Source organism: Telopea speciosissima, chromosome 7 (assembly GCF_018873765.1).
Source record: "Telopea speciosissima isolate NSW1024214 ecotype Mountain lineage chromosome 7, Tspe_v1, whole genome shotgun sequence".
Lineage (NCBI taxonomy): Eukaryota > Viridiplantae > Streptophyta > Magnoliopsida > Proteales > Proteaceae > Telopea > Telopea speciosissima.
In genome coordinates this window covers 41,938,187-41,961,266 of record NC_057922.1, presented here as the reverse complement: position 1 = coordinate 41,961,266, position 23,080 = coordinate 41,938,187, and the positions used below count along the sequence as shown (strand labels likewise).

Genomic DNA, 23,080 nt, shown 5'->3' with positions numbered 1-23,080 from the left:
TAGATCGAGTAAGGACAAGCTGTCCGTTTGGTTTGCTTTTAACTCCTAGACTTTATGTAATTAGGGTTATTTTATGTAATTTTTTTTATCCCAGCATTAGATTAGGTGCTTAGGTTTAATTTTAATTCCCCCAGCCCCTTAAGATAATATGTGTAACCGTTCATCGAGGGCAGCACGTGGAATTGCGCAACTACCAACACCAGGTAAGTATTTTTGGTAGTTTTAAATTAGTCAATTTTTTACTTTTTAATTCTGTTTTTATTTTTTTTTATTGAGTTTTTTTATTTAATTATTATATTTTAATTTCTGTTTAATTAGCACGTTCAACTGGTGTTGTGTTTTATGCATGGTCGGCGTTCTTTGCACCCCAACCTAACTACCCTTGACCTAGAAATAGAGTGATTTGTGGCTAGACCTAAGGATAACGATAATAGTAATAAAATGGGTGACGAAAACCAGCCAAGAAAGCCATTGAGTGAGCACTTCACTCCGACTACCTATACCCCTGCATCTTGTATTCAGTTGCCTGCCATTCAGGCTGCTCAGTATGAGATCAAGTCCAGCATCATACAGATGTTACCATCCTATTATGGACTTGCTAATAAGGAGCCTTACAAGCATCTTGATGAGTTCTTAGAGGTGTGTTCTACAATCAAAATCCAAAACCTCTCTGAAGATGCCCTAAAGTTACTCCTATTCCCATTTTCCTTAAAGGACAAAGCCAAACACTGGCTCCATTCCCTAGATTCGGTTAGGACTTCTATATGGGCAGGGATGCAGTAGGAATTTCTAAAAAAGTTCTTCCCCATTGGCCAGACTAATAGCCTTAGAAGAGCAATTACTAGTTTCTCCCAATTAGAGGGCGAACAATTTCATGAAGCGTGGGAGAGACTCAAGGAATTACTTAGGAAGTGCCCCCACCACGCTGTCCCAAAATGGCAGTTAGTCCGATGCTTTTATGATGGCCTCCATGACCGATATAAGCAGATGGTGGACTCCTCTTATGGTGGAACATTTATGCACAAGAATGAGACGAAAGCATGCGATCTTTTTGAAACCCTGGGTGAGAATTCCCAACATCATGCTTTGGCCTCTCGGACTAAGATTCCACACATAAGGCAACCGAAGAAGGGCGGTCTCTATGAGATCAATCCAACTGTAGAGATGACTGCTAAGGTTAATATGCTGTCCAAGGAATTGGACTATCTGATGTCTATAGGATAGCATTCTATGTCCCCTTTCCCTATGAGTTTTCCTCCAACCAATCAGACTGAAGCCTGTGCCTTATGTGCTAGCCCTAGTTATTATGTGACAGACTATCCTTCGGCTGCACAATACCCTGAGTTTGTTTAGGAATAGGGGCAAATGGCTTAAAGTTTTCCTACACCAGGTAATGATCCCTTTTCCAATACTTATAACCCGGGATGGCGAAATCACCAAAACTTTTCATGGAGAAACTCAATACCTAATAACCCTCCAAACCCACCATATAGGCCACCATTTAATGTTCAAACCAATGCCTATATGGGTGGACAGCCCCCATACCTTCAACCCAATAGAATCAATCCTTTGAGGAAGCTAAAAGCATTAAGTGGACTCAAGCAGAACACACGACTGCTTCAGTCACATACTCAGTCCATTAATAAGCTAGAGAACCAACTGGGTCAGCTGGCCAATGCTATAACTAGGAGGGAGGCTGGCCAATTGCCAAGTCAGCCAATAGGTAACCCAAATAGTCATAGTCAAACGGGTCGAGGGAAAGAGCAAGTCCAGTCGATTGTAGTCCTGAGGAGTGGCAAAAGGGTGGAAAAACTTGATGCACCCTTAGACACTAATGGAACGCTGCCCACTAGTTCTCAAGGTCAGGGAGAGGTTGAGTTAACCCGAGAGAAATCCGGTGGTGATGAAGACACGCATGATTCCATTACTGAAACACCACCTGTGAAACCCATTCATCAGTTCCCAAGGAAGGGGCTGCACATTTCTATTGTGGAGGGACCATCACCTGATTCTTATATTCCAAAGGTCCCTTTTCCCCAAGCACTTCAGACACCATCTTACCCCCTTCAGGGTAAACAGGATGAAAAGATGCAAGAGATGATCGAATTGTTCCAACAAGTTTGCATCAATCTCCCCCTCTTGGATGCTATCAAGCAGGTTCCTGTTTACGCTAATTTTTTGAAAGACCTCTGCACCTAAAAGCGTATGTTGAGAACTCAAATCCTTAAAACCGTCCATTTGACTAAACAGGTTAGTTCAGTAATTTTCAGCTACCTACCCCCTAAGCTTAAGGACCCAGCTGCGCCTCTTATTCCTTGCATCATTGGAGATCTCTCCATAAGTAGGGCACTACTTGATTTAGGGGCTAGTGTGAATATTTTACCTAGTTCAGTCTATGACAGATTTGGTTTAGGAGATTTGAAACCCACTGAGGTTATCCTTCAGTTGGCTGATCGTTCAATCAAAACACCTCGTGGATTGTTAGAAGATGTTTTAGTGAAGGTGGAAGAATTGTACTTTCCTTTGGACTTCCTTGTCCTGGATATGGATACAGCCACCACAGCCAAGCTTCCCCCTTTCATTTTAGGGTGCCCCTTCTTAGCTACCACGAATGCTTGCATAAATTATAGATTGGGTGCCATGGACATCTCTTTTGGGAATAAGAAGCTTAGGCTTAACATCTTCATTGCATCCTTAGGTTCCTTAGAGAAGAAGAGTGCTTTGCATTGGATTTATTAGATGAAGTTGTGGTTAATCACAGTTCACACATGCTTATTGATGACCCTTTGCAGCACTATGGAGATGAGGCTGAGGCATACACTAAAGAGGTGCACACTTTGCTAGATTCCTCACCCTCTTTACAATGGCCACCTTGGACAGTTAGGTTTGAGCCGCTTCCCCCTTTGGCTACATGTTGCATCAAGAAATCATCTGGTGGTTCCTTTGAGTACTGTAACCTGCAAAAGAACCTGGGTGACAAAGGAGAACCGGTGTGGTTCCGGCCTAGGACTCTCCGATGCCTAAGTTAGATCTCTCTGAGCAAACAGATTAATTGTAGAATTTAAGATGGGCTGATGGGGTAAAGTACCTTCGCATTTATAGTAGAGTGTGGTGGTGTAGAGAGTCCCAGTTGATGAAGAGTAACCCTTATAGTAGATAGAGTTCCTAGGTAGTAGGATTCTTCTCTTGGTTGGTTGTTCCCCTACAAGAGATAGAGTCCCGGTAGGGTAGATGTTCCTGGTGGATAGACATTCAAACGTCTTAGTGTGTTGGATAAGATCCTTGGTGCTTGAGTCCATCTGGGACTATATTGCTGGTAGGCGGTACCCTATACCCATGAGATGATGTATATCTTGTTGTTGGCGGTAGTAGCCCGTAGTACCTGGACTTCCTTGTTGATGGTAGTAGCCCGTCGTACCTGGACTTTGTTGATGGTAGTAGCCCGTAGTACCTGGACTTCCTTGTTGATGGTGGTAGTCCGTAGTACCTGGACTTCCTTGTTGATGGTGGTAGTCTACATAGTACCTGGGCTTCCTACTTGGGGCAGGACACATGTCGGCCTCAGATTGGTTGGTGTGGTTTTGAGTTTATCATTTGCCCCCCACTCTCTTGGATCAAAATGTCCAAGAGAGTAGACTTTGTATTTTTGCTTTGAAGCTTTGTCTCTCTTCCTCTCCTCTAGTCTCTTCCTTTCTTGGCTATTGGCCCTTGGCCTTTCTAATGGCTTGCCTAGCCTTGGCCTATTTAGTGTCGCTTCCTAATTTTGATGTTTACGGTTGAATTCTTGCCTCCCTTCTGGGTGTTGTTGTTCCTCATCCTTCGTATATGGCAGATAGGCCTTGGTAGTCGTTCAAGCTTAGTGGCCTTGAGCCTTGGTGGTTGTCGAACCTTGGTGGCCTTGAGTCTGGGGGGTCTGTGGACCTCGGTGGCCTTACGCCTCAATAGTCCGTGGACTTTGGGGGCCTTGTGCCTTGATGGTTCCTGGACCTTGGTGGTCTGTGGACCTTAGTGGCTTTGCACCTTAGTAGTCTACGGACCTTGGTGTCATTGCGCCTTGGTAGCCTACAGACCTTGGTGGCATTGCGCCTTGGTGGTCTATGGACCTTGGTGGCATTACACCTTGGTGGTCTACGGACCTTGGTGTCATTGTGTCTTGGTGGTCTACGGGCCTTGGTGTCATTGCATCTTGGTGGTCTATGGACCTTGGTGGCATTGCGCCTTGGTGGTTGCAGACCTTGGTGGCATTGCGCTTTAGTGGTTGATGAACACATTTATGTGTGAAATTATCCCATTTAATTCTGCATTTTATCTGCTTAGAATGGAGCTACCATGGGTATTTTCTGTCTTTTTCAGGGTACAGGGATATTTTCAGCATATGGGAATAATTGGAGAAAAAGTGCATTTTCAGAGACTAAATTGAGAAAACTAGGTTAGAGGAGTTCAGTGCTACATAGGCACCCGGCTACCCACGGATCGACTCATAGGTTATCAAGAGCGAGATGGGAAGACGTTTCACTGAAGACCCAGGGGCATAACTATAATTTTAGAAAATTAGGGCATCTTCAGAAGATATCCGACCTTGGGTTCATATCATCCGAAAAATTAATTGGAGCAACTTTAATTCTCGGACTGGATCCACCCGGGGCCAGGAAAGAGAGATATTCTCAAAAAGAGAATTTTAATCAAATTCATAATCTACATTAAACTCTCTCTCTCCTCTCTAATATATCTCTCTCATTTAGTACGGTTTAATCTATCTCTCCAACTTCAATTTTCTCTCCTTCTCCCTCTCAAATCCTTAATGGGTCCTGCCATTCCTAATTATATTTCACTTCTCTCTCCCTCCTCTTATATCTATTCTATCCAAATCCCTCACGGATTCGGGATATCCATCATTCTTTCTATCTCTCGTGCTTTCCCTTTTTTTTTCTTTCTTTCTTTTTAATTAAATCTCTGATAGATATATAAACCCACGGACAGATTGCCATTCAATCAGATCCCATTCGATTCTATAGCCATTAACCGTGCCCTCTTCTCTTCTTCTTCTTCTTCTTATTTCATCTTTCTTCTTTTGTTTCTTTTTTTTGTTTTATTTTTGGATCTTGGGTTTGGCAAGAAGGAGAGGAGGAAGATCACCATTCCAGCTTCATGGATCATCATCACCATTGCTGTTCTTTGTTGCCTTCCACCATGATTGGCTAAGTTCTTTCTATCTTTAGGTGTAGATGAACTAATTGTGTTTGTTATTTAAAAATTCTGGTTTATATGCTTGATTACTTGATGTTGAGACCCCATCCCTATTTGGATGATTTTAATTGATGTATTTAGTAGAAAAATTTTGTTTCTGTGATTCATTATTTTTCATTCAAGCAATGGTATTTTGTTCTTATGTGGTTGTACCGATGATGGATTATAGCTGAACGGACTAAGCGGGCCAAGCCCTATAAGCGAAGGACGATAGTACTCGTCAAGATAGTCCATACCTAGGAGGAACCCTACACTCTATGGTATTATTAGGCCTGTGGTTATAGTAAACTGAAGCATGCAACTGAATTGAATAGCAACCCATTGGGGATTCGAACCCTAAAGATAGTCTTCTCCCGTATTTGCACAGCGTTGTTAGTTTAGATTTTTTTCTTTTGTTCTTAGTTTAAAATCAGATTTCATGCAATTTAATTATCATTACTTTCATCTTATCATCTCAATAATTTAGCCTTCTAGTTCCCCGTAGATCGACCCCTTACTTGCTACTTACTAGATTAATTTAGGGTTTTATTTTTGATCGATTAATGACACGATCAAATTTTGGCGCCGTTGCCGGGGACCTGAAGCACGATTGCTAGGATTGATTGAGTTGTTTTGTGTTATTTTGTTTTAATTTTAATTTTATAATTGCAGAATTTTTATTTTTATTTATAATCTCTTTATTAGGTTAATTTTAGTATACCTAACATTCTCTTTGTTTGTGTAGGAAGCCGAGTAGATCGAGTAAGGCAAGCTGTCCGTTTAGTTTACTTTTAAGTCCTAGACTTTATGTAATTAGGGTTATTTTACGTAATTTTTTATTTTATTCTAGCGTTAGATTGGGTGTTTAGGTTTAACTTTAATTCCCCCAACCCCTTAAGCTCATATGTGTAACTGTTCATCGGGAACAGCACGTGGAATTGCGCAACCGCCAACACCAGGTAAGTATTTTCGGTAGTTTTAAATTAGTTATTTTTTTTTCTTTTTAGTTCTGATTTTTATTTTTATTAATGATTTTTATTAGTTATCACGTTTTAAATTACTAGCTTTAATTTTTGTTTATTTAGCACGTTCAACCTGTGTTGTGCTTTATGCATGGTCGAGGTTCTTTGCACCCCAACCTGACTGCCCTTGACTTCGAAATAGAGCAATCTATGGTTAGACCTAAGGATAATAGTAATAAAATGGGTGACGAAAACCAGCCAGGAAGGCCGCTGAGTGAGCACTTCACTCCAACTGCCTATAACCCTGCATCTTGTATTCAGCTACCTGCCATTCAGGCAACTCAATATGAGATCAAGTCTAGCATCATACAGATGTAACCATCCTATTATGGACTTGCTAATGAGGAGCCTTACAAGCATCTTAATGAGTTCTTAGAGGTGTGCTCTACAGTCAAAATCCAAAACCTCTCTGAAGATGCCCTAAAGTTAATCCTATTCCCATTCTCCTTAAAGGACAAAGCCAAACACTGGCTTCATTCCCTAGATTCGATTAGGATTTCTACATGGGTGGGGATGCAGCAAGAATTTTTGAAAAAATTCTTCCCCATTGGTCGGACTAATAGTCTTAGAAGATCCATTACTAGTTTCTCCCAATTAGAGGGCGAACAATTTCATGAAGCGTGGGAGAGACTCAAGGAATTACTTAGGAAGTGTCCCCACCACGCTGTCCCAAAATGACAGTTAGTCCAGTGCTTTTATAATGGCCTCTGCGACCGATATAGGCAGATGGTGGACTCCTCTTGTGGTGGAACATTTATGCACAAGAATGAGACGGATGCATAAGATCTTTTTGAAACCCTTAGTGAGAATTCCCAACATCATGCTTTGGCCTCTCGGACTGAGATTCCACACATAGGGTAACCAAAGAAGGGTAGTCTCTATGAGATCAATCCAACTGTAGAGATGACTGCTAAGGTTGATATGTTGTCCAAGAAATTAGACTATTTGATGTCTATAGGGCAGCATCCTATGTCCCCTTTCCCAATGAGTTTCTCTCCACCTAATCAGACTGAAGCCTATGCCCTATGTGCTAGCCCTAGTCACTATGTGACAAACTGCCCTTCGGCTGCACAATACCCTGAGTTTGTTCATGAACAGGTGCAAATGGCTCAAAGTTTCCCTACACCGGGTAATGATCCCTTTTCCAATACTTATAACCCGGGATGGCAGAATCACCCAAACTTTTCATGGAGAAACTCAGTGCCTAATAATCCTCCAAACCCACCATATGGGCCTCCATTTAATGTTCAAATCAATGCCTATATGGGTGGACTGCCACCATATCCTCAACCCCAGCCAAATGAATCCTTTGAGGAAAATGTGCTAAAAGCATTAAGTGGACTCGAGCAGAACACACAGCTGCTTCACTCACATACTCAGTCCATTAATAAGCTAGAGAACCAACTAGGTCAGCTAGCCGATGCTATAAGTAGGAGGGAGGCTGGTCCATTGCCAAGTCAGCCAATAGGTAACCCAAATAGTCAAATGGGTCAAGGGAAAGAGCAAGTCTAGTCGGTCACAGTCTTGAGGAGTGGTAAAAGGGTGGAAAAACCTGATGCACCCTTAGCCACTAATGAGACATTGCCTTCTAAGTCTCAAAGCCAAGGAGAGGCTGAGTCAACCCTAGAGAATTCTGGTAGTGGTGTAGACACACATGATTCCATTACTGAAACACCACCTGTGAAACCCACTCATCAGTTCCCAAGGAAGGGGCTGCACATTCTTATTATGGAGGGACCATCACCTGAGTCTTACATTCCAAAGGTCCCTTTTCCCCAAGCCCTTTAGACACCATCTTACCCCCTTCAGGGTAAACAGGGTGAAAAGATGCAAGAGATGATCAACTTGTTCCAACAAGTTCGCATCAATCTCCCCCTTTTGGATGTATCAAATAAGTTTCTGCTTATGCTAAGTTTTTAAAAGACCTCTGCACCCAAAAGCATAAGTTGAGAACTCAAATCCCTAAGACCGTCCATTGGACTGAACAGGTTAGTTCGGTAATTTCCAGCCACCTACCCCCTAAGCTTAAAGACCCAGGTGCACCTCTTATTTCTTGCATCATTGGAGATCTCTCCATAAGTAGGGCACTACTTGATTTAGGGACTAATGTGAATATTTTGCCTAGTTCAGTGTATGACAGATTTGGTTTAGGAGATTTGAAATCTATAGAGGTCATCCTTCAGTTGGCTGATCGTTCAATCAAAACACCTCGTGGGTTATTAGAAGATGTTTTAATGAAGGTGGAGGAATTATACTTTCCTGTGGACTTCCTTGTCCTGGATATGGATGCAGCCACCACAGCCAAGCTTCCCCCTATCATTTTAGGGTGCCACTTCTTAGCTACTACGAATGCTTGCATAAATTGTAGATCTGGTGCCATGGACATCTCTTTTGGGAATAAGAAGCTTAGGCTCAACATCTTCAATGCATCCTTAGGTTCCTTTAGAGAAGAAGAGTGCTTTGTGTGGATTTATTAGATGAAGTTGTGACTGATCACACTTCTCACGTGCTTATTGATGACCCTTTGCCGCACTATGTGATGGTTGGAGATGAGTATGAGGCATACACTAAAGAGGTGCATACTTTGCTAGATTCCTCATCCTCTTTAGAACAGCCACCTTGGACAGTTAGGTTTGAGCCACTCCCCCCATTGGTTCCATCTCCCCAACCTTCTTCTAAACCGACTCCTTGGTATGATTTGATCCTTGACCGTCTGTCGTCAGTCTGTCGTCTGGCTGAAGACGTTAAACTTAGAGCTTTTGGAAGGCAACCCACTATTTTTTCTTTAGTACTTTTGTTTTGTGTTTGTTTGTTTTTGTTTTTTTTTAGGTAGCTGCTACTGATTACTGGATGCACTATTCTGCCATGTATTGCTAATTTTTGGTGCACTCCTTCCCTTATCCCTATTTTTATTCTTCTGCATGCATTGAGGACACTGCATACTTTAAGTGTGTGTGTGGGGGGGGTGTGACCACACCCGTTTGCTCATTTGATTCGCGCCCATTGGAGATTGTTTGTTTCAAACCATGTCCGATGACACTCATTCGATTCATGCCCGTTGGAGCTCGTTAGCTTCAATCCATGTCCGACGATGTCCATTTGATCGACGCCCATCGTTCGCGTCCTTTGACGCCGATTCGGCTCTGGTGATGCTCATCTATCCGCGCCTGGTGACGCTCGTTCAATCTGCGCCCATTGATCGATGACATCATTTGATACGCGCCCATTGACCTCTTGTTCGACACAATCAGTGCCCTCGACCCTCGTTCAATCGGTGACCTTCGACCCTCGTTTGACGATCAGAGCCCGTGGCCTCTCATTGGACATGATCAACGCCTGTGACCCTCATTCGATTGGTGCCCTTTGACCCTCGTTGGTCGATCAGTGCTCGTGGCCTCTCGTTCGATTGACGCCCTTCGACCTTCGTTCGATGATCAGATCCCGTGGCCTCTCGTTCGATTGGCGCCCTTCGACCCTCATTTTAGGATGTGACTCCCCCAGCAGAGGTTTCTTAACTTTTTGCATATATGGCATGTCGAACTTGTGGATTCTTACGACCTTCTTCTCTTATCATGTGCAGTTAAATCCTTGTCTTCTTCGCGCATTGTTCCTTATGGTGGATGTGTGGTCTATCAACCTCAGTAATTATTTGATCTCGATGACCTAGAGCTTTTATGATTCTCAGATTTGGTTGATCTGTGGGCCTTGTGTTGTTCAGGGGTGTGAACTCTGGGCTGCTCGCTCTCTCACTTCTTTCTGGGTAATGGTCGGTCCTCCCCGATGGGCGGTCACCCTTCTCCTGTCAATGCTTGGTCCTTAACCTCTTGCTTTCTTTGCGGTCACCTGACGCCGACCTCTTATTATCCTGTGGCTTGGCTTCGATCACCTTCTTCCGAGCTTGTAGTACTTCGGCCATGTTGGCGAACTCGTTACACCACTCCAAAAGCTCTTTCATGGTCCTGGTCTCATGACGTACCAGGTCTTTAATCAAGTCAAGGTCCCTGATACCCCCATCCAAGGCTACATGCTGGGTCTGGTCGTCCAAGTCTCGGACCTCCAGGGACTCCTTAGGGAACCTGTTGACATACTCCCTAAGGGACTCCCCAGGGTTCTGTATCACGTTTAGTAGATTGATCATGGTCTTCTTCTGCTTGACACTACTCTGGAAGCGGGTGATGAACTGCTCGCATAATTCTACGAACGAACCTATCAACCTCGATCGTAGTCTGGAGGACCATGATATAGCTGCACCCTTGAGGGATGCAGGGAACGCTCGGCAGGAGACCATGTCCGATCCCCCATATAAGGTCATCATCCTATTGAAGTAGTTGATGTGACCATTAGGATCAGTGGTTCCATTGTAGAGTTCAAAGGTGGGTAACCTGAACCTGGATGGGAGTGTGGCAGACATGATATCTTCCGAGAATGGATGCTGTCCGGGGACCGAGTGTGTCATGCCTTTGGTCTGCTTCTTCAATCCTTCCAACTTCTCATCCAAATCTCGAAGTCTCTTGTCTAGCTCTTCATCCCGTGACTGTCTTTCACGTCTAGCTGGTCATTCATTGCGACCTCGTTCTTGTCCTCTCCATGAAATCCCCTCCCGTCTTGAATGTTGGCGGGCTAGTGAAGGGTCACATCGTGATGAACCTTGATGTGAACGCAAGGGGATTTCTTCCCTATAGGTCTAGCTTTGTCCTAGTGTGTGACTCCCTCCTAGTTGACCTTGGAACATCGACCTCCTGATGGACCCTTCTGGGTTGGGTACCACAGACTGGTGTGATGGTGTTCTCCCACTGTCTGAACGTACTGGAAGGTCCACTGTTCTTCTGAGAGGTTGGGATGGCTCCCCCCACTGCCTGGTGTACTCCTCTAACCTATCACTCCTGGGAGGTGACCTCCTAGGGCTCTGCTACTATCGGGGATCTATCCTACAATGGTGGGATGTTGCATGCTGCCTCAGGTAGTCGCGGAGGAGTTTTGGTCATAGAGGATCTGTCCCTGTAAGTCATTGATCTGACCTACAGTCGCTAGTGCTTTGGGATCAGGTATTGGCTCCACGGCGGCTTCAATAGCTGCTTCAGGTTTGAAGTCAATTACCTCAACCTGTTCATTCTCTGGGACCTCCCTCTCCTGAGAGACATGGTCATTGGCTCTGCGACGTGAGCTCTCTAGAGGAGGTGATCCATTCCCCTCCCTCGCAGCATTGATGGTGGAGGGAGCAGTCTTCTTACCCCATGGTGCCATTGAGTGATGGTGGAATTGAGCTAGTATGTACGATGGCTAGCGTCATTCCCACAGATGGCGCCAATCTATTGCGTCAAGAAATCATCCAATGGTTCCTTTGAGTGCCGTAACCTATAAAAGAACCTGGATGACAAAGGAGAACCGTTGTGGTTCCGGCCTAGGACTCTCCGATGCCTAAGTTAAATCTCTCTGAGCAAACAAATGAATCGTAGAATTCAAGATGGGTTGATGGGGTAGAGTACCTTCGAATTTATAGTAGAGTGTGGAGGTGTGGAGAGTCCCAATTGATGATGGTGGATAGACATTTAAATGTCTTAGTGTGTTGGATAAGATCCTTGGTGCTTGAGTCCATCTGGGACTATGTTGCTGGTAGGCGGTACCCTGTACCCATGAGATGATGTATATCCTATTGTTGGCGGTAGTAGCCCGTAATACCTGGACTTCCTTGTTGATGGTAGTATCCTGTAGTACCTGGACTTTGTTGATGGTAGTAGCCCGTAGTACCTGGACTTCCTTATTGATGGTGGTAGTCCGTAGTACCTGGACTTCCTTGTTGATGGTGATAGTCCGTAGTACCTGGGCTTCCTACTTGGGTCGGGACACATGGTGGCCTCTGATTGGTTGGTGTGATTTTAGGTTTATCACTACATCTCCCCAACCTTCTTCTAAACCATCTCATTGGTATGATTTGATCCTTGACCCTCTATGAGTCAGTCTGTCGTTTGGCTGAAGACGTTAAACTTAGCGCTCTTGGGAGGCAACCCACTATTTTTGCTTTAGTACTTTTGTTTTGTGTTTGTTTGTTTTTGTTTTCTTAGGTAGCTGCTACTGATTGCTGGATGCATTGGTCTACCCTATATTGCTGATTTCTGGTACACTCCTTCCCTTCTCCCTATTTTTATTCTTCTGCATGCATTGGGGACACTACATACTTTAAGTGTGGAGGGGGGGGGTGTGAGACCGATTGACAACAGCTTTTTATTTTTTTGGTTTTGGTAAGTTTTACTTGTCTCTCTATTACTTTGATGCAAAACGCGGGAGAAAGAGACTTAGGAACTCTAATCTGAAGTAATGAAAACCCTGTTGAGAGGACAGTAGCTAGTATGTATCCTAAAGTTGGTTTTGACGCTGACAATAAGAGCTCCATCTTGTCGAAGGGACAGACCACTTGGCTGTCTTGTGTTTCTTTGAGCTTTTGGTTAGGAGCTGGACCAAGTTTAGTTTTGGAGTGACATAAAAAATAAAAATAAAAATCATGAGTGTTTAGTTTTGTTGCTTCAACTTAGTAACCGGGGCATCTAGGCCACAAGCCCGAAGTCTTGCGTAAAACGGTTGGAGTAACCAGTTAGGTTATTATTACTAGTATTCTTGAATCCAGTTTGGGCTTGTAGCCTTTTTGGTTTGAGTGAGTAAGCCTGAGGAGTGTTTCACACTCAATCCCTTAAAGCCATCTGGCTTGGGAGTGGTTGGCTTAAAGCTCATTACATGAGCCTTCTAGAAAGCTTAAAAGGCCAGAACATTGCCCGAATATGAGAATCATGTAATTTTCAAAAAAAAAAAAAAAAAAGAAAAAAATAAATAAAAGTAACAGTTGAAATCCTTGGAGCTAGACAGGGCACTCCGCCTCAGGAAGTGAGGTGACTTGATCGACACTCCTTGGGGTGAAACCTCTGAAAAAGAACTCTAGCATCACTATCCTTGTGGATATATGTAAGAAACAAAGCTTCCAAGTAGCTCGGGTGTCTTGTGTAGTGACCCTACATGGCATTTGAGGAATATTAGTAGAGTAACAAATGGAGTTCATTGTTTTGAAAAAAAAAAAAAAGAAGAAATGTCATTGCCTTGGTATAATTGTATGGTCGAAAATGCTCCGAAGCCTAAAGTCCGTGGTGCCTTCGACGTCATGAGTGGTCTCACCTTAAGTAAGGTGGTGTCTGGAAGATATGGGGAGATTCCCTAATTAGGATGTGTACCTGTTGCTAGAATCAATACTGGGTAATAAGAGCTCAAGTGTGGGGGTACCTTTGCCTTCTTGATCTTAAGTAGGGCATCTTAGTTTCAGGTTTGGTGTGTGCCTCTTACCCATTGTCAAAATTTAAACTTGCAATCATGAATTTTGTGTGTATATTCCCTGCAAACACTCACGAGACAAAACTCATCCACTAGGGGTAACCTAGGGGTTTAAAGGTTTGTTGCACATGCTACGTGCAACTATGATTCCTACGAAACTGAGTTAGGGTTTTTGTTTTCTTTATTTTATTTTTGCTCGAGGACTAGCAAAATCTAAGTGTGGGGGTATTTGATGAGCACATTTATGTGTAAAATTATCCTATTTAATTATGTATTTTTATTTGCTTAGAATGGAGCTATTCGGGTACTTTTCTGTATTTTCAGGGTATAGGGGTATTTTCGATATATGGGAAGAAGTTTCACTGAAGACCCAAGGGCATACCTATAATTTTAAAAAATTGGGAAATTTTTAGAAGATATCCAATATTGGGCCCATATCATCCAAAATATTAATTGGAGCAACTTTAATTCTCGGATTGGGTCCATCCAGGGCCAGGATGGAGAGATATGTTTAAAACGAGAATTTGGATTGAATTTGGTATTTAGATTAAATTCTCTTTCTCTCTCTCTTCCTCTCTCATCCCATTACGATTTCTAATCCTTCCTAAATCCCATATCTTTTAAAAATCCCTCTCTTAAAGATAAATAAACAAAGGGAATCATAATCTTTTCTAAATCCCCTCCTCTCTCCTAAAAATCTTTCTCTTCTCTCACATACTGCCCATGGTTCCCAACCCCATTCTCTACCATAATTTCATTATCTCACATCACTTTCAGCCACATGTCCCTTTAAAACTCAAATTGTATCTCTCACATCTTTCCTTCTCTCACGATTCTTTCCCCTATCTCTCATCTAACTCCCTTTATATTAAAACCTATCTATCTTTCCCTTGGATTGGGGTTTTGTTTTTCTTCTTTGGGGATGCCATCAAACCATGCTCTCTTTTCCCTTCTTCTTCTCTCTATTTTTCCCTGCTTCTTCTTTTGTTTTTGTGATTTGGATTTTGGGTTCCACAAGGGGAGGAGGATCACCGTTGCAGCAACTTCATCTCCATAGATCGTTGTCACCATTGCTGCCCGTTATCTCTTAGCACAATGATTGGGGCTAAATTCTTTCTATCTTTAGATGTAGATGAACTAATGGTGTTTACTATTGAAAATTCTGGTTTGCGTTCTTGATTGCTTGATGTTGAGACCCCATCCCTGTTTAGATGATTTTAATAGATGTATTTAGTTGGAAAATTCTGTTTCTGTGATTCATTATTTTTCATTCAAGCAATGGTATTTTGTTCTTATGTGGTTGTACTGATGATGGATTATAGCTAAACGAACTAAGCGTGCCAAGCCCTATAAGCGAAGGACGATAGTACTCGTCAAGATAGTCTATACCTAGGAGGAATCCTACATTCTGTGGTATTATTAGGCCTATGGTTATAATAAACCGAAGCATGCAACCGAATTGAATAGCAACCCATTGGGGATTCGAACCTTAAAGATAGTCTTCTCCCGTATTTGCATATCGTTCTTAGCTTAGATTTGTTTCTTTCATTCGTAGTTTAAAATCATATTTATTGCAATTTAATTTTCATCATTTTCATCTAATCATCTTAGTAATTTAGCCTTCCAGTACCCCGTAGATCGACCCCTTACTTGCTACTTGCTAGATTAATTTAGGATTTTGTTTTTGACCGGTTAACGACATGATTAGGGTGTTTGACTGGGCATTTGAGTCAATCGCCCAGTACCTGTTAAACACGAGATTTGGCTCCAAACCTTGGATTTGGTAGCAGGGTTAGCCATGATTTCGATCAAGGATGATCCTAGGAGGGTTGTGGTCCTGAAATGGAGCAAAATTAACTGGTTCTAATGGATTCAAAGTCTGGTTATCCATTTGGAAACTGGGTTGAGTTCTGACATCACAGAGAATGGCTGTCATGGCTAAGCTCAAGCTTTAGATTTCAGTTTTGGTTCCATGCAAGGCATGAATCATCATTATTACCTACAACAGGTCTGGTTCTAAGCTAAGGCATGAGGAAAACCATTTGCATGCAAAGATCCATGCCCATACTGCATGACCAGGGTGCAACTCTACAGTTCAGGTCATCTCTGAGACTGACATCCATTTCCATTGATGTAACAGCTTTAGATCCTACTTTAAATGACTAGATCTAGCATGCAAGATCCAAAGCCCCACTAGGCACCCAGGTGATGCTCTTAGCATTACTAGCTAGAGATACACCAAACTAGTATATGATCTAAATGCAAACTTAGATGGACAGCAGTGTTAGGAGTTGAAGCACATACCTATAAGCTTGCAGGGAAGTCCAAACCAAGCTCAAACCCAGCCCTTACTCTCTTCTTCCTTCCTTCTCCTTCTCTTTCTTTCTCTTCTTCTTCCTTCTCCTTCTCTTACTGTAGAAGCAGCAAATGAAATGGGAGGGCTGGCCCCTCCTATTTATAGTTTCTAAGCTCTTAAGGCCTATTTGGCCATGAGTTCCCTCTTCCAAGAATGCATTTTGAAGTGCATTCTGGGCCATTCCAGTTGCATTGGTGGGGTCTATTTGGTTCTAGAGGTGGGTAATGGTTTCTAAAATTCCCATCTACCTCTAGGGAGTGTTCATATGCTGTATGCATTGTTCCTAGGTGTCTGAAGTCCAAAATACAGGTTTTAGACACTCTGGGCGTTTGGGTCAATCGCCCAGTGCATTGCCCAAAGAATGAAATTTCTACTGTTTTGCCTTGGCCTTGCACAGGGGTTGAGGCTACCACTTGGGCACTTCACCAATACCCTTTCCAGGACCAAATAAACATCTGAATGGGTATGGCCCCTATACATTTGTCAGAGAGAGAGGTTACCTGGAGTTGGAGTTGTACATCAGGCTGTGGGCTGAGCTGTTGCATCTTCTCACAGGTGCACCAGATGACATCCTTGGAGGTTCTCCATTGAATTCAACCATAGGGGTGACACACCACAGTGTGCTTGGGTGATTGGTCACAGGCTCCTATCCTTCAGGAAAAAATCCCAGTCAGTCTAGGGCAGGTTTAACAACTTTCTTCTATTTAATCCATGGTTGAAAGGTGTTTCGATCCTAGGAACCTCGCTTCAAGAGGTGGAGCACCCAGTCTAATACAACCAATAAACCAGAATTTTTTATTATTTTTTTTTGCTTTTCTCTTTCTTTTTTTTTTAAAGAACTTCTTTTTGGAATAATAATACTTTAATCTCAAATCTGTGTTTCAACTCCTAACTAAAACTCACATAGACAAGAAAAACTCATAAGATCATCCTTTTCAAAAAAAACAGTGTTATACTTCTAATTTTGCCCCTACCTTGAGATATATATCAATTCTACTTCTTAAAACCAGAGCTTTATTACTTCAAAATATAGGTTACCAAAGTCATCTCTCTCTCTCTCTCTCTCTCTCTCTCTCTCTCAATAAAAAATAAAAAGAAAATAAAAACATTCCAAAAAATTTTAAAATGCCTATTAACTCATCTACACCTAAGTCAGGATCACAACACAATTTAGCTCAAGAACATCTCTCCCCCCATACTAAAACTATGCAATGTCCTCAATGCATGAAAGAAAGTGAAAACAAAGACAAAGGAGAGGGAAAATACTAGAGGCGATCAATCTTCAAAGTAAAGAGGCTCATAGAGATCCATGACCTCTTCCGTAGTGGCAGTAGGCAACTTAATGAATGGCTTTAGGCGTTGACCGTTGACCTTGAGAATGTCACCATTCCCTGGATTCAAAATTTCTACTGCACCATGAGAGAAAACATTATGTACAACATGAGGACCATCCAAACGGGATCTCAACTTACCTGAAAAAATGTGTAATTTGTCATGGTAGGCTTTGGTTTTAGCCTTGTAAATCCGAGCATTGTCATAGGCATCATTTCTAAGTTCCTCCAACTCAGATAGTTGGAGTCTCTGATGCATACCGGCATCAGATAGATCAAAATTCATTTTTTGGATGGCCCAAAATGCTTAGTGTTCCAATTTAACCAGTAGATGACATGCTTTCCCATACACTAGACGATAGGGAGATTGACCAAGATCAGTCTTATAAGCGGTCCGATGAGCCCACAAGGCATCTACCAATCAGTTAGACAAATCCTTATGGTTGCGGTTGACGGTTTTCTTTAAGATCTGCTTAATTTGCCTATTAGACACTTCCACTTGACCACTAGTTTGGGGGTGACAAAGGGTAGCCAACTTATGGGTGATCCCATATTTCTTCATGAGGGCCTCGAAGGGTCTATTGCAACAATGTTTACCCCTAACACTAATCAGAGCACACAATATACCAAAGCAGGATAAGATATGCTCTTTAAGAAACTTGACTACCACTTTGTGGTCATTGGATTTACAAGCTATGGCCTTTATCCATTTAGACACATAATCAACGGCCAATAGGATGTACAAATTCCCAAAAGAATTAGGAATGGTCCCATGAAGTCAATGCCCCACACATCAAAAATTTCAACTACCAAATTTGGGTTAAGGGGTATCATGTTCCTCTTGGTCACACGACCTACTGACATGTTGTATAAGCCTTACAATAAGCAAAGGCATCATGAAAAAGAGTCGGCTAATAGAAACCACATTGAACAACTTTGGCGGTGGTTTTCTTTGGACCGAAGTGGCCTCCACATGCCTGGTCATGGCAAATAGATAAGATAGAAAGGTGCTCATGATCAGGAACACAACGCCGGATAATCTGATCCGAACATGTCTTAAATAAGTAAGGGTCATCCCAAAAAAAATGCTTGACTTGGGAATGGAAGCTATACTTATCCTGGGTGGACCAATGATTAGGTGTCACACCTGTAGTTAAATAATTGACAATATCAGTGAACCATGGTTTACTAGAGACCACCAAAAGCTGCTCATTAGGGAAGCTCTTGTTGACTGGGGAATCAACAGTCAAAGGATTGGGCAACTGGGATAAATGGTCTGCAACTAGATTTTTAGTGCCTTTCTTATCCCATATCTCAAGATCAAACTCTTGAAGAAACAAGACCCAACAAATGAGATGGACCTTAGCATCCTTCTTTTGTACGAGATATCTAATAGCTGCATGGTACGTGTAAATGACGACATGAGAACCAATCAAGTAGGACCAGAATTTCTCTATAGCAATATAACAGCTAAAAATTTCTTTTTGGTAGTGTTGTAGTTAAGTTGTTCATCGTTAAGAGTCCTACTGGCATAATAAATGACAGAGGGTAGCTTGTTAATCCTTTGCCCTAACACGGCCCTATAGCAAAATCGGATGCATCACACATCAACTATCAAACCTGCCCCTGACCGACTGGGATTTTGGATGAAGGATAGGAACCTATGACCAGTCACCTAAACACCCTGTGGAGCATCACTCCAGTGGTTGAGTTTAGTGGAGAACCCCCGAGGATGTCATCCTATATTCCTATTAGAAGATGGGTTGCAGACCCACGCAACTGCACTACTCACAGCCTGATGTACAGCTCCAACCCTAAGTACTCTCTCTCCTACCCAAATATGTGGGGCCCACACCTGTTCAGATGTGTGTCAGACCTTGGAAGGGGTGTTGGTGCAATGCCCAAGTCCTAGGCTTAACACCTATGTAAGCCCAAGGCCAAAACAGCAAAGCTATATTCTTTGGGCGATGCACTGGACGATTAGCCCGAAGGCCCAGAGAATCACCCAAAGTGGCTGAAACTGCTTTATCGGACTCCAAACACTAGGGGACCATCCATACAGACCATGAACACCCTTTAGGGGTAGATGGGAATTATAGAAACCATTACCCACCACTGGAACCATGTGGACCCCACTTGTGCAGCCAGAATGCACTCAAAAATGCATTCTTGGGAATAGGGACCTAAGGCCAAACAGGCCTTAGTCATCCTAACATTATAAATAAGAGGGGACCAGCTCCCATTTCGTTCCTATTGCTGCAACTAAAATAGAAATGGAGAAAAAGAAGGAGAAGGAAGAAGAAGAGAAGGAGAGAAGAAGAAGGAGAGGCCTGAGTTGCATTTGGCATTGAACCAGCCTACCTACAAGCTCCACGTAATGATCTCAACCACTGTATGCTGCTGTTCACCATGTTTGATCACAGCCCTTTGGTCTGATTGATGTGTCTCTGACCTGTAATGCTCAGAACACCACTGGGATGCCTAGGAAGGCATGGGATCTTGCATGCATGATCATTGCATGCAAGATCTGATCATTAAATGATATGATATGCTGTTGTTTCTGCAGCTGAGAGTGAAGTCAGTCTCTGTGCTTGACTGCACTGCATATTTACACCCAGAGCATGCTGTCTGGGCATGGATGTCTGCAAGCAATGTGATCTTTGCATACCTTAGCATAAGATCAGTGTTATTTCATGATAATACATGTAAAACAAGCCATGCATGCAGCTAAAGCTGGATCCAAGAGCCAGAGCTTAGCCTGGATAACCTATCCCTGTGCTGTCAGAGCTCCCCCAGCTTCCAAATGGGAAAACCAAACTCAAATCCAATTGGACCAATGAATTTTACCTTAAATATGGTCCATGAATATCCCATTTGCATCCTTGATCGAAATCATGGCAGCCCCTACTGTAAAATCCAAGAAATTGAGCCTGAACTCGTGTTAAATAAGCTCTGGGTGATGCACTGGGCGATTGGCCCAAACGCCCAGTGAAACGCCCAGAGATGGTATTTAGGCTTAGATTGAGTTTCTGCCTTTTGGACACTCACCAATGGACCTAAGGCAGTATGATGAGGTGGTAAATGACCAAAATGCCCCTCTCCACTTGTCCTTGCTATCATCCATACCCTTGATACTCAGGTGGGCCCCACACGGTCAGGTAACCATGCCCATGATTGTTTTCAGCGGGGCTGTTGACCTTAGCATTGGTATGAGTGGTTGTTTGGGCCATGCATAGGTAGACTATACTGTAGAAATACCAAGTCAGGTATATCTTAGATCTCTGTATGATGCACAGGGAGATAGACCCGAAAGCCCAGTGTAAGACCCAAAGAATTCCAAGTAATACTTGTGTAAAGACAAAGTCAATCCAGTTAAGCCTAGACCAACTCTCGGACATTAATATAATTTTAAACATTATTTGACACACTTTTATGATCCAATAAATTAGGTTTTGATCCTGTGCTCGAGGTGCACAGTCAGATACCAACCGGGACCGAGTCAACAGTTGAACCAGTAGGACTAGAATAAGGTGAGTGGAATTACACCGTGTGTGTAAATGCAACATGGCTAACAAGTCAAGGAAATTACAATGATGCTATTTTACTATGTTTCACTTATTTCATTTACTGTATAATCTATTAAAGTAAGAAATGCTTGATTGGTGAATTTTGAGAATGAACAATGAATGCTTGTATGTGAGTTGCTAGACTAGATATCATAGCGGGCTTGGAAATGAGGCCTATGGTAGCTCATAGAATAGGATACGGTTGACACCACCCGACTCATACTATGCCATATAGATGCATTGGGCTATAGTAACATCCCCTGTGCTATGCACCCTTGCTAACATGGGTTAAGGTGTTGGATGCCTGTGAGAGTGACCATATGAAAGAGAAAAAGAAAACGAAAAAAAAAAGAAATGGAAACGTTATGCACCGAAAAGGTGGTTATGGGGCTATAAGCTAGAAAAAGAAATATGATATGTGAAATGAGGATGGATGCCTCACAGGTTAATCCTAGAGGGCTGGTCGGGGCTGACCTTGGTGACTGATGCAGGAGCTGATCGATCCTCTCCGACAACTTAATGGGTGTATAGCGGGAAGGGGTTAAAAATCCGCACCAGGGATTATAGTAGAACTTACCGGCCTTTGTTTTGATGTTAGGTGGCTAATAAATAAAATGAACTACACATCATGTAGGACTCATATGGTTGTGCTTGCATGTGCATGCATGGTAACATTTCATTCATGAGCTCGGTAGAGGTCACACTCTTTTGTATATTTTTGTTAGATGATCCTGCAGGTGGATGTCATTGTGGCAGGAGGCTCATCTCTTGGAGATGGGCTTTTGTTGTTATGACGATATTGGTATGGACCCGGATGGAGGTCATACCGATGGTGCGATTGTTTTAGGTGATTGTTGAGGAAGACCCGTGAGGGGTATGCAGCTGACTCTATTTTGTCAGTGGGACTCTTTTCGTTTACACTAGGGATCCCACTTTTGTACAACTTTGTTTTGGGGCTCGGGTTGCCTTGCTCTGTTTATATTCTTTTGTAATGCTGGGTCGAATAGAGTTGGGACTACTGATGTTCTAAGAGAGAGAGAGAGAGAGAGAACTAAAAACAATGTTAGCTGTATATATTTGCTTTCTTTTGTTTTCCTTTTTAAGCATAATGTAAATATAGCTTTCCGCAGCACTCTGTGTTTTACATCTTGCATTATTGTGGATGTGTGTGTCTGTGAATGGATTAACAGCTTCTAGATCCTTGGGATTTTGTGAATTGCTACAGTGCAATTCGGGTCACCTACCTAATCCTCCCAGGGGTGGTTTGGGGTGTGACAGAGCTTGGTATCAAAGCGAGAAGCTCTTTTTACATTCACAAACAGCGGAATAGGATTAACAACTTGTACGAACTTAAACATGTAATAATTAAACTAATAGGGGGTAAACATGTAAATAATAAACAATAAAGAAAGATAGAACACTAACAATAAGATTTAATAAAGTTTAAAACATGGCAGAAGCCATTACATAGATGTCCAAGTTGGAAGTACTACTTCCAGATGCAACAAGTAGGGAAGCAAATAAAAGAAAAAGACGGAAAACAAAGAACTAAATAAGCCATGACAAAAAAAACTACATGAAGTAAAGTTGAGGTAAAAGACCAAATCCCAAATAAGATATTGAAGCCGAAGGAACTACTCCTGTAGAGGATCATTGCTCTGTGGAGGCTAAGCCTATCGTGAGTCAACCCAATAATAGGAGTCCTAGAAATCAAGGCGTTGCTCGACGGAACCTACTCTCCCCTTTAGGGGAGTGAAACCCTGGTCTATCCATGATGACATCTGGGCAAGTTGAGTGTGGAGACCTCGAAACTATGCCATCTTGTCAGCCCAACCACAAGACTCCGGCGCCTGAGGTGGCACCTGTGAACTAGAAGCTCCTATAGGCTCATAGGGAGGTAGATCTCCAAACTGTGTGCCTGGATCCACTAGGTCACCCTCCTACTCACCTACTCCAACTCCCTCTACTACCTCATATCTCTCCTCCATCTCCTCCTCCTCGAACTCTAAGTCACTCTCTGGCTCTCCCAACATCTTCATCTTCTGGATGGAGGCTTTGCTGATAGGCTTCGACCTATCACCTCCCTCATACTCACCAGTAAGAGAAACCCCAAAATGTAGGAATACTTGGGTTAGGAATCTCCCATAAGGCAGGTTCCCATCAGATGGGATCTGCGCATGATAGAGCATCACCTGCATAAGTAAGTAAGGGAGGTTGATCACTGGACCCCCTTGCCTATATTTAGCAAACAATAGGTAATATATG

The 23,080-nt window shown here is 42.7% G+C and overlaps 1 protein-coding gene and 2 non-coding genes across 3 annotated transcripts; all 3 read right to left on the bottom strand.

The window, feature by feature from the left end:
• Positions 1-822: 822 nt before the first annotated feature.
• On the bottom strand, positions 823-929 carry LOC122670185. Its single transcript, XR_006334160.1, has one exon. It is a non-coding gene; the product is annotated as a small nucleolar RNA R71 (small nucleolar RNA).
• Positions 930-6,809: 5,880 nt separating this feature from the next.
• LOC122670196 lies at positions 6,810-6,916 on the bottom strand. Its single transcript, XR_006334170.1, has one exon. It is a non-coding gene; the product is annotated as a small nucleolar RNA R71 (small nucleolar RNA).
• Positions 6,917-17,193: 10,277 nt separating this feature from the next.
• LOC122668575 lies at positions 17,194-17,535 on the bottom strand. Its single transcript, XM_043865119.1, has one exon. It carries the CDS (start codon positions 17,533-17,535, stop codon positions 17,194-17,196), a length of 342 nt encoding a protein of 113 aa, XP_043721054.1.
• Positions 17,536-23,080: the final 5,545 nt, after the last annotated feature.

What these genes read in the sequence shown, in the direction of transcription:
- LOC122668575 (XM_043865119.1), bottom strand. Translation starts at nt 17,535, where the DNA reads ATGAATTTTGATCTATCTGATGCCGGTATGCATCAGAGACTCCAACTA.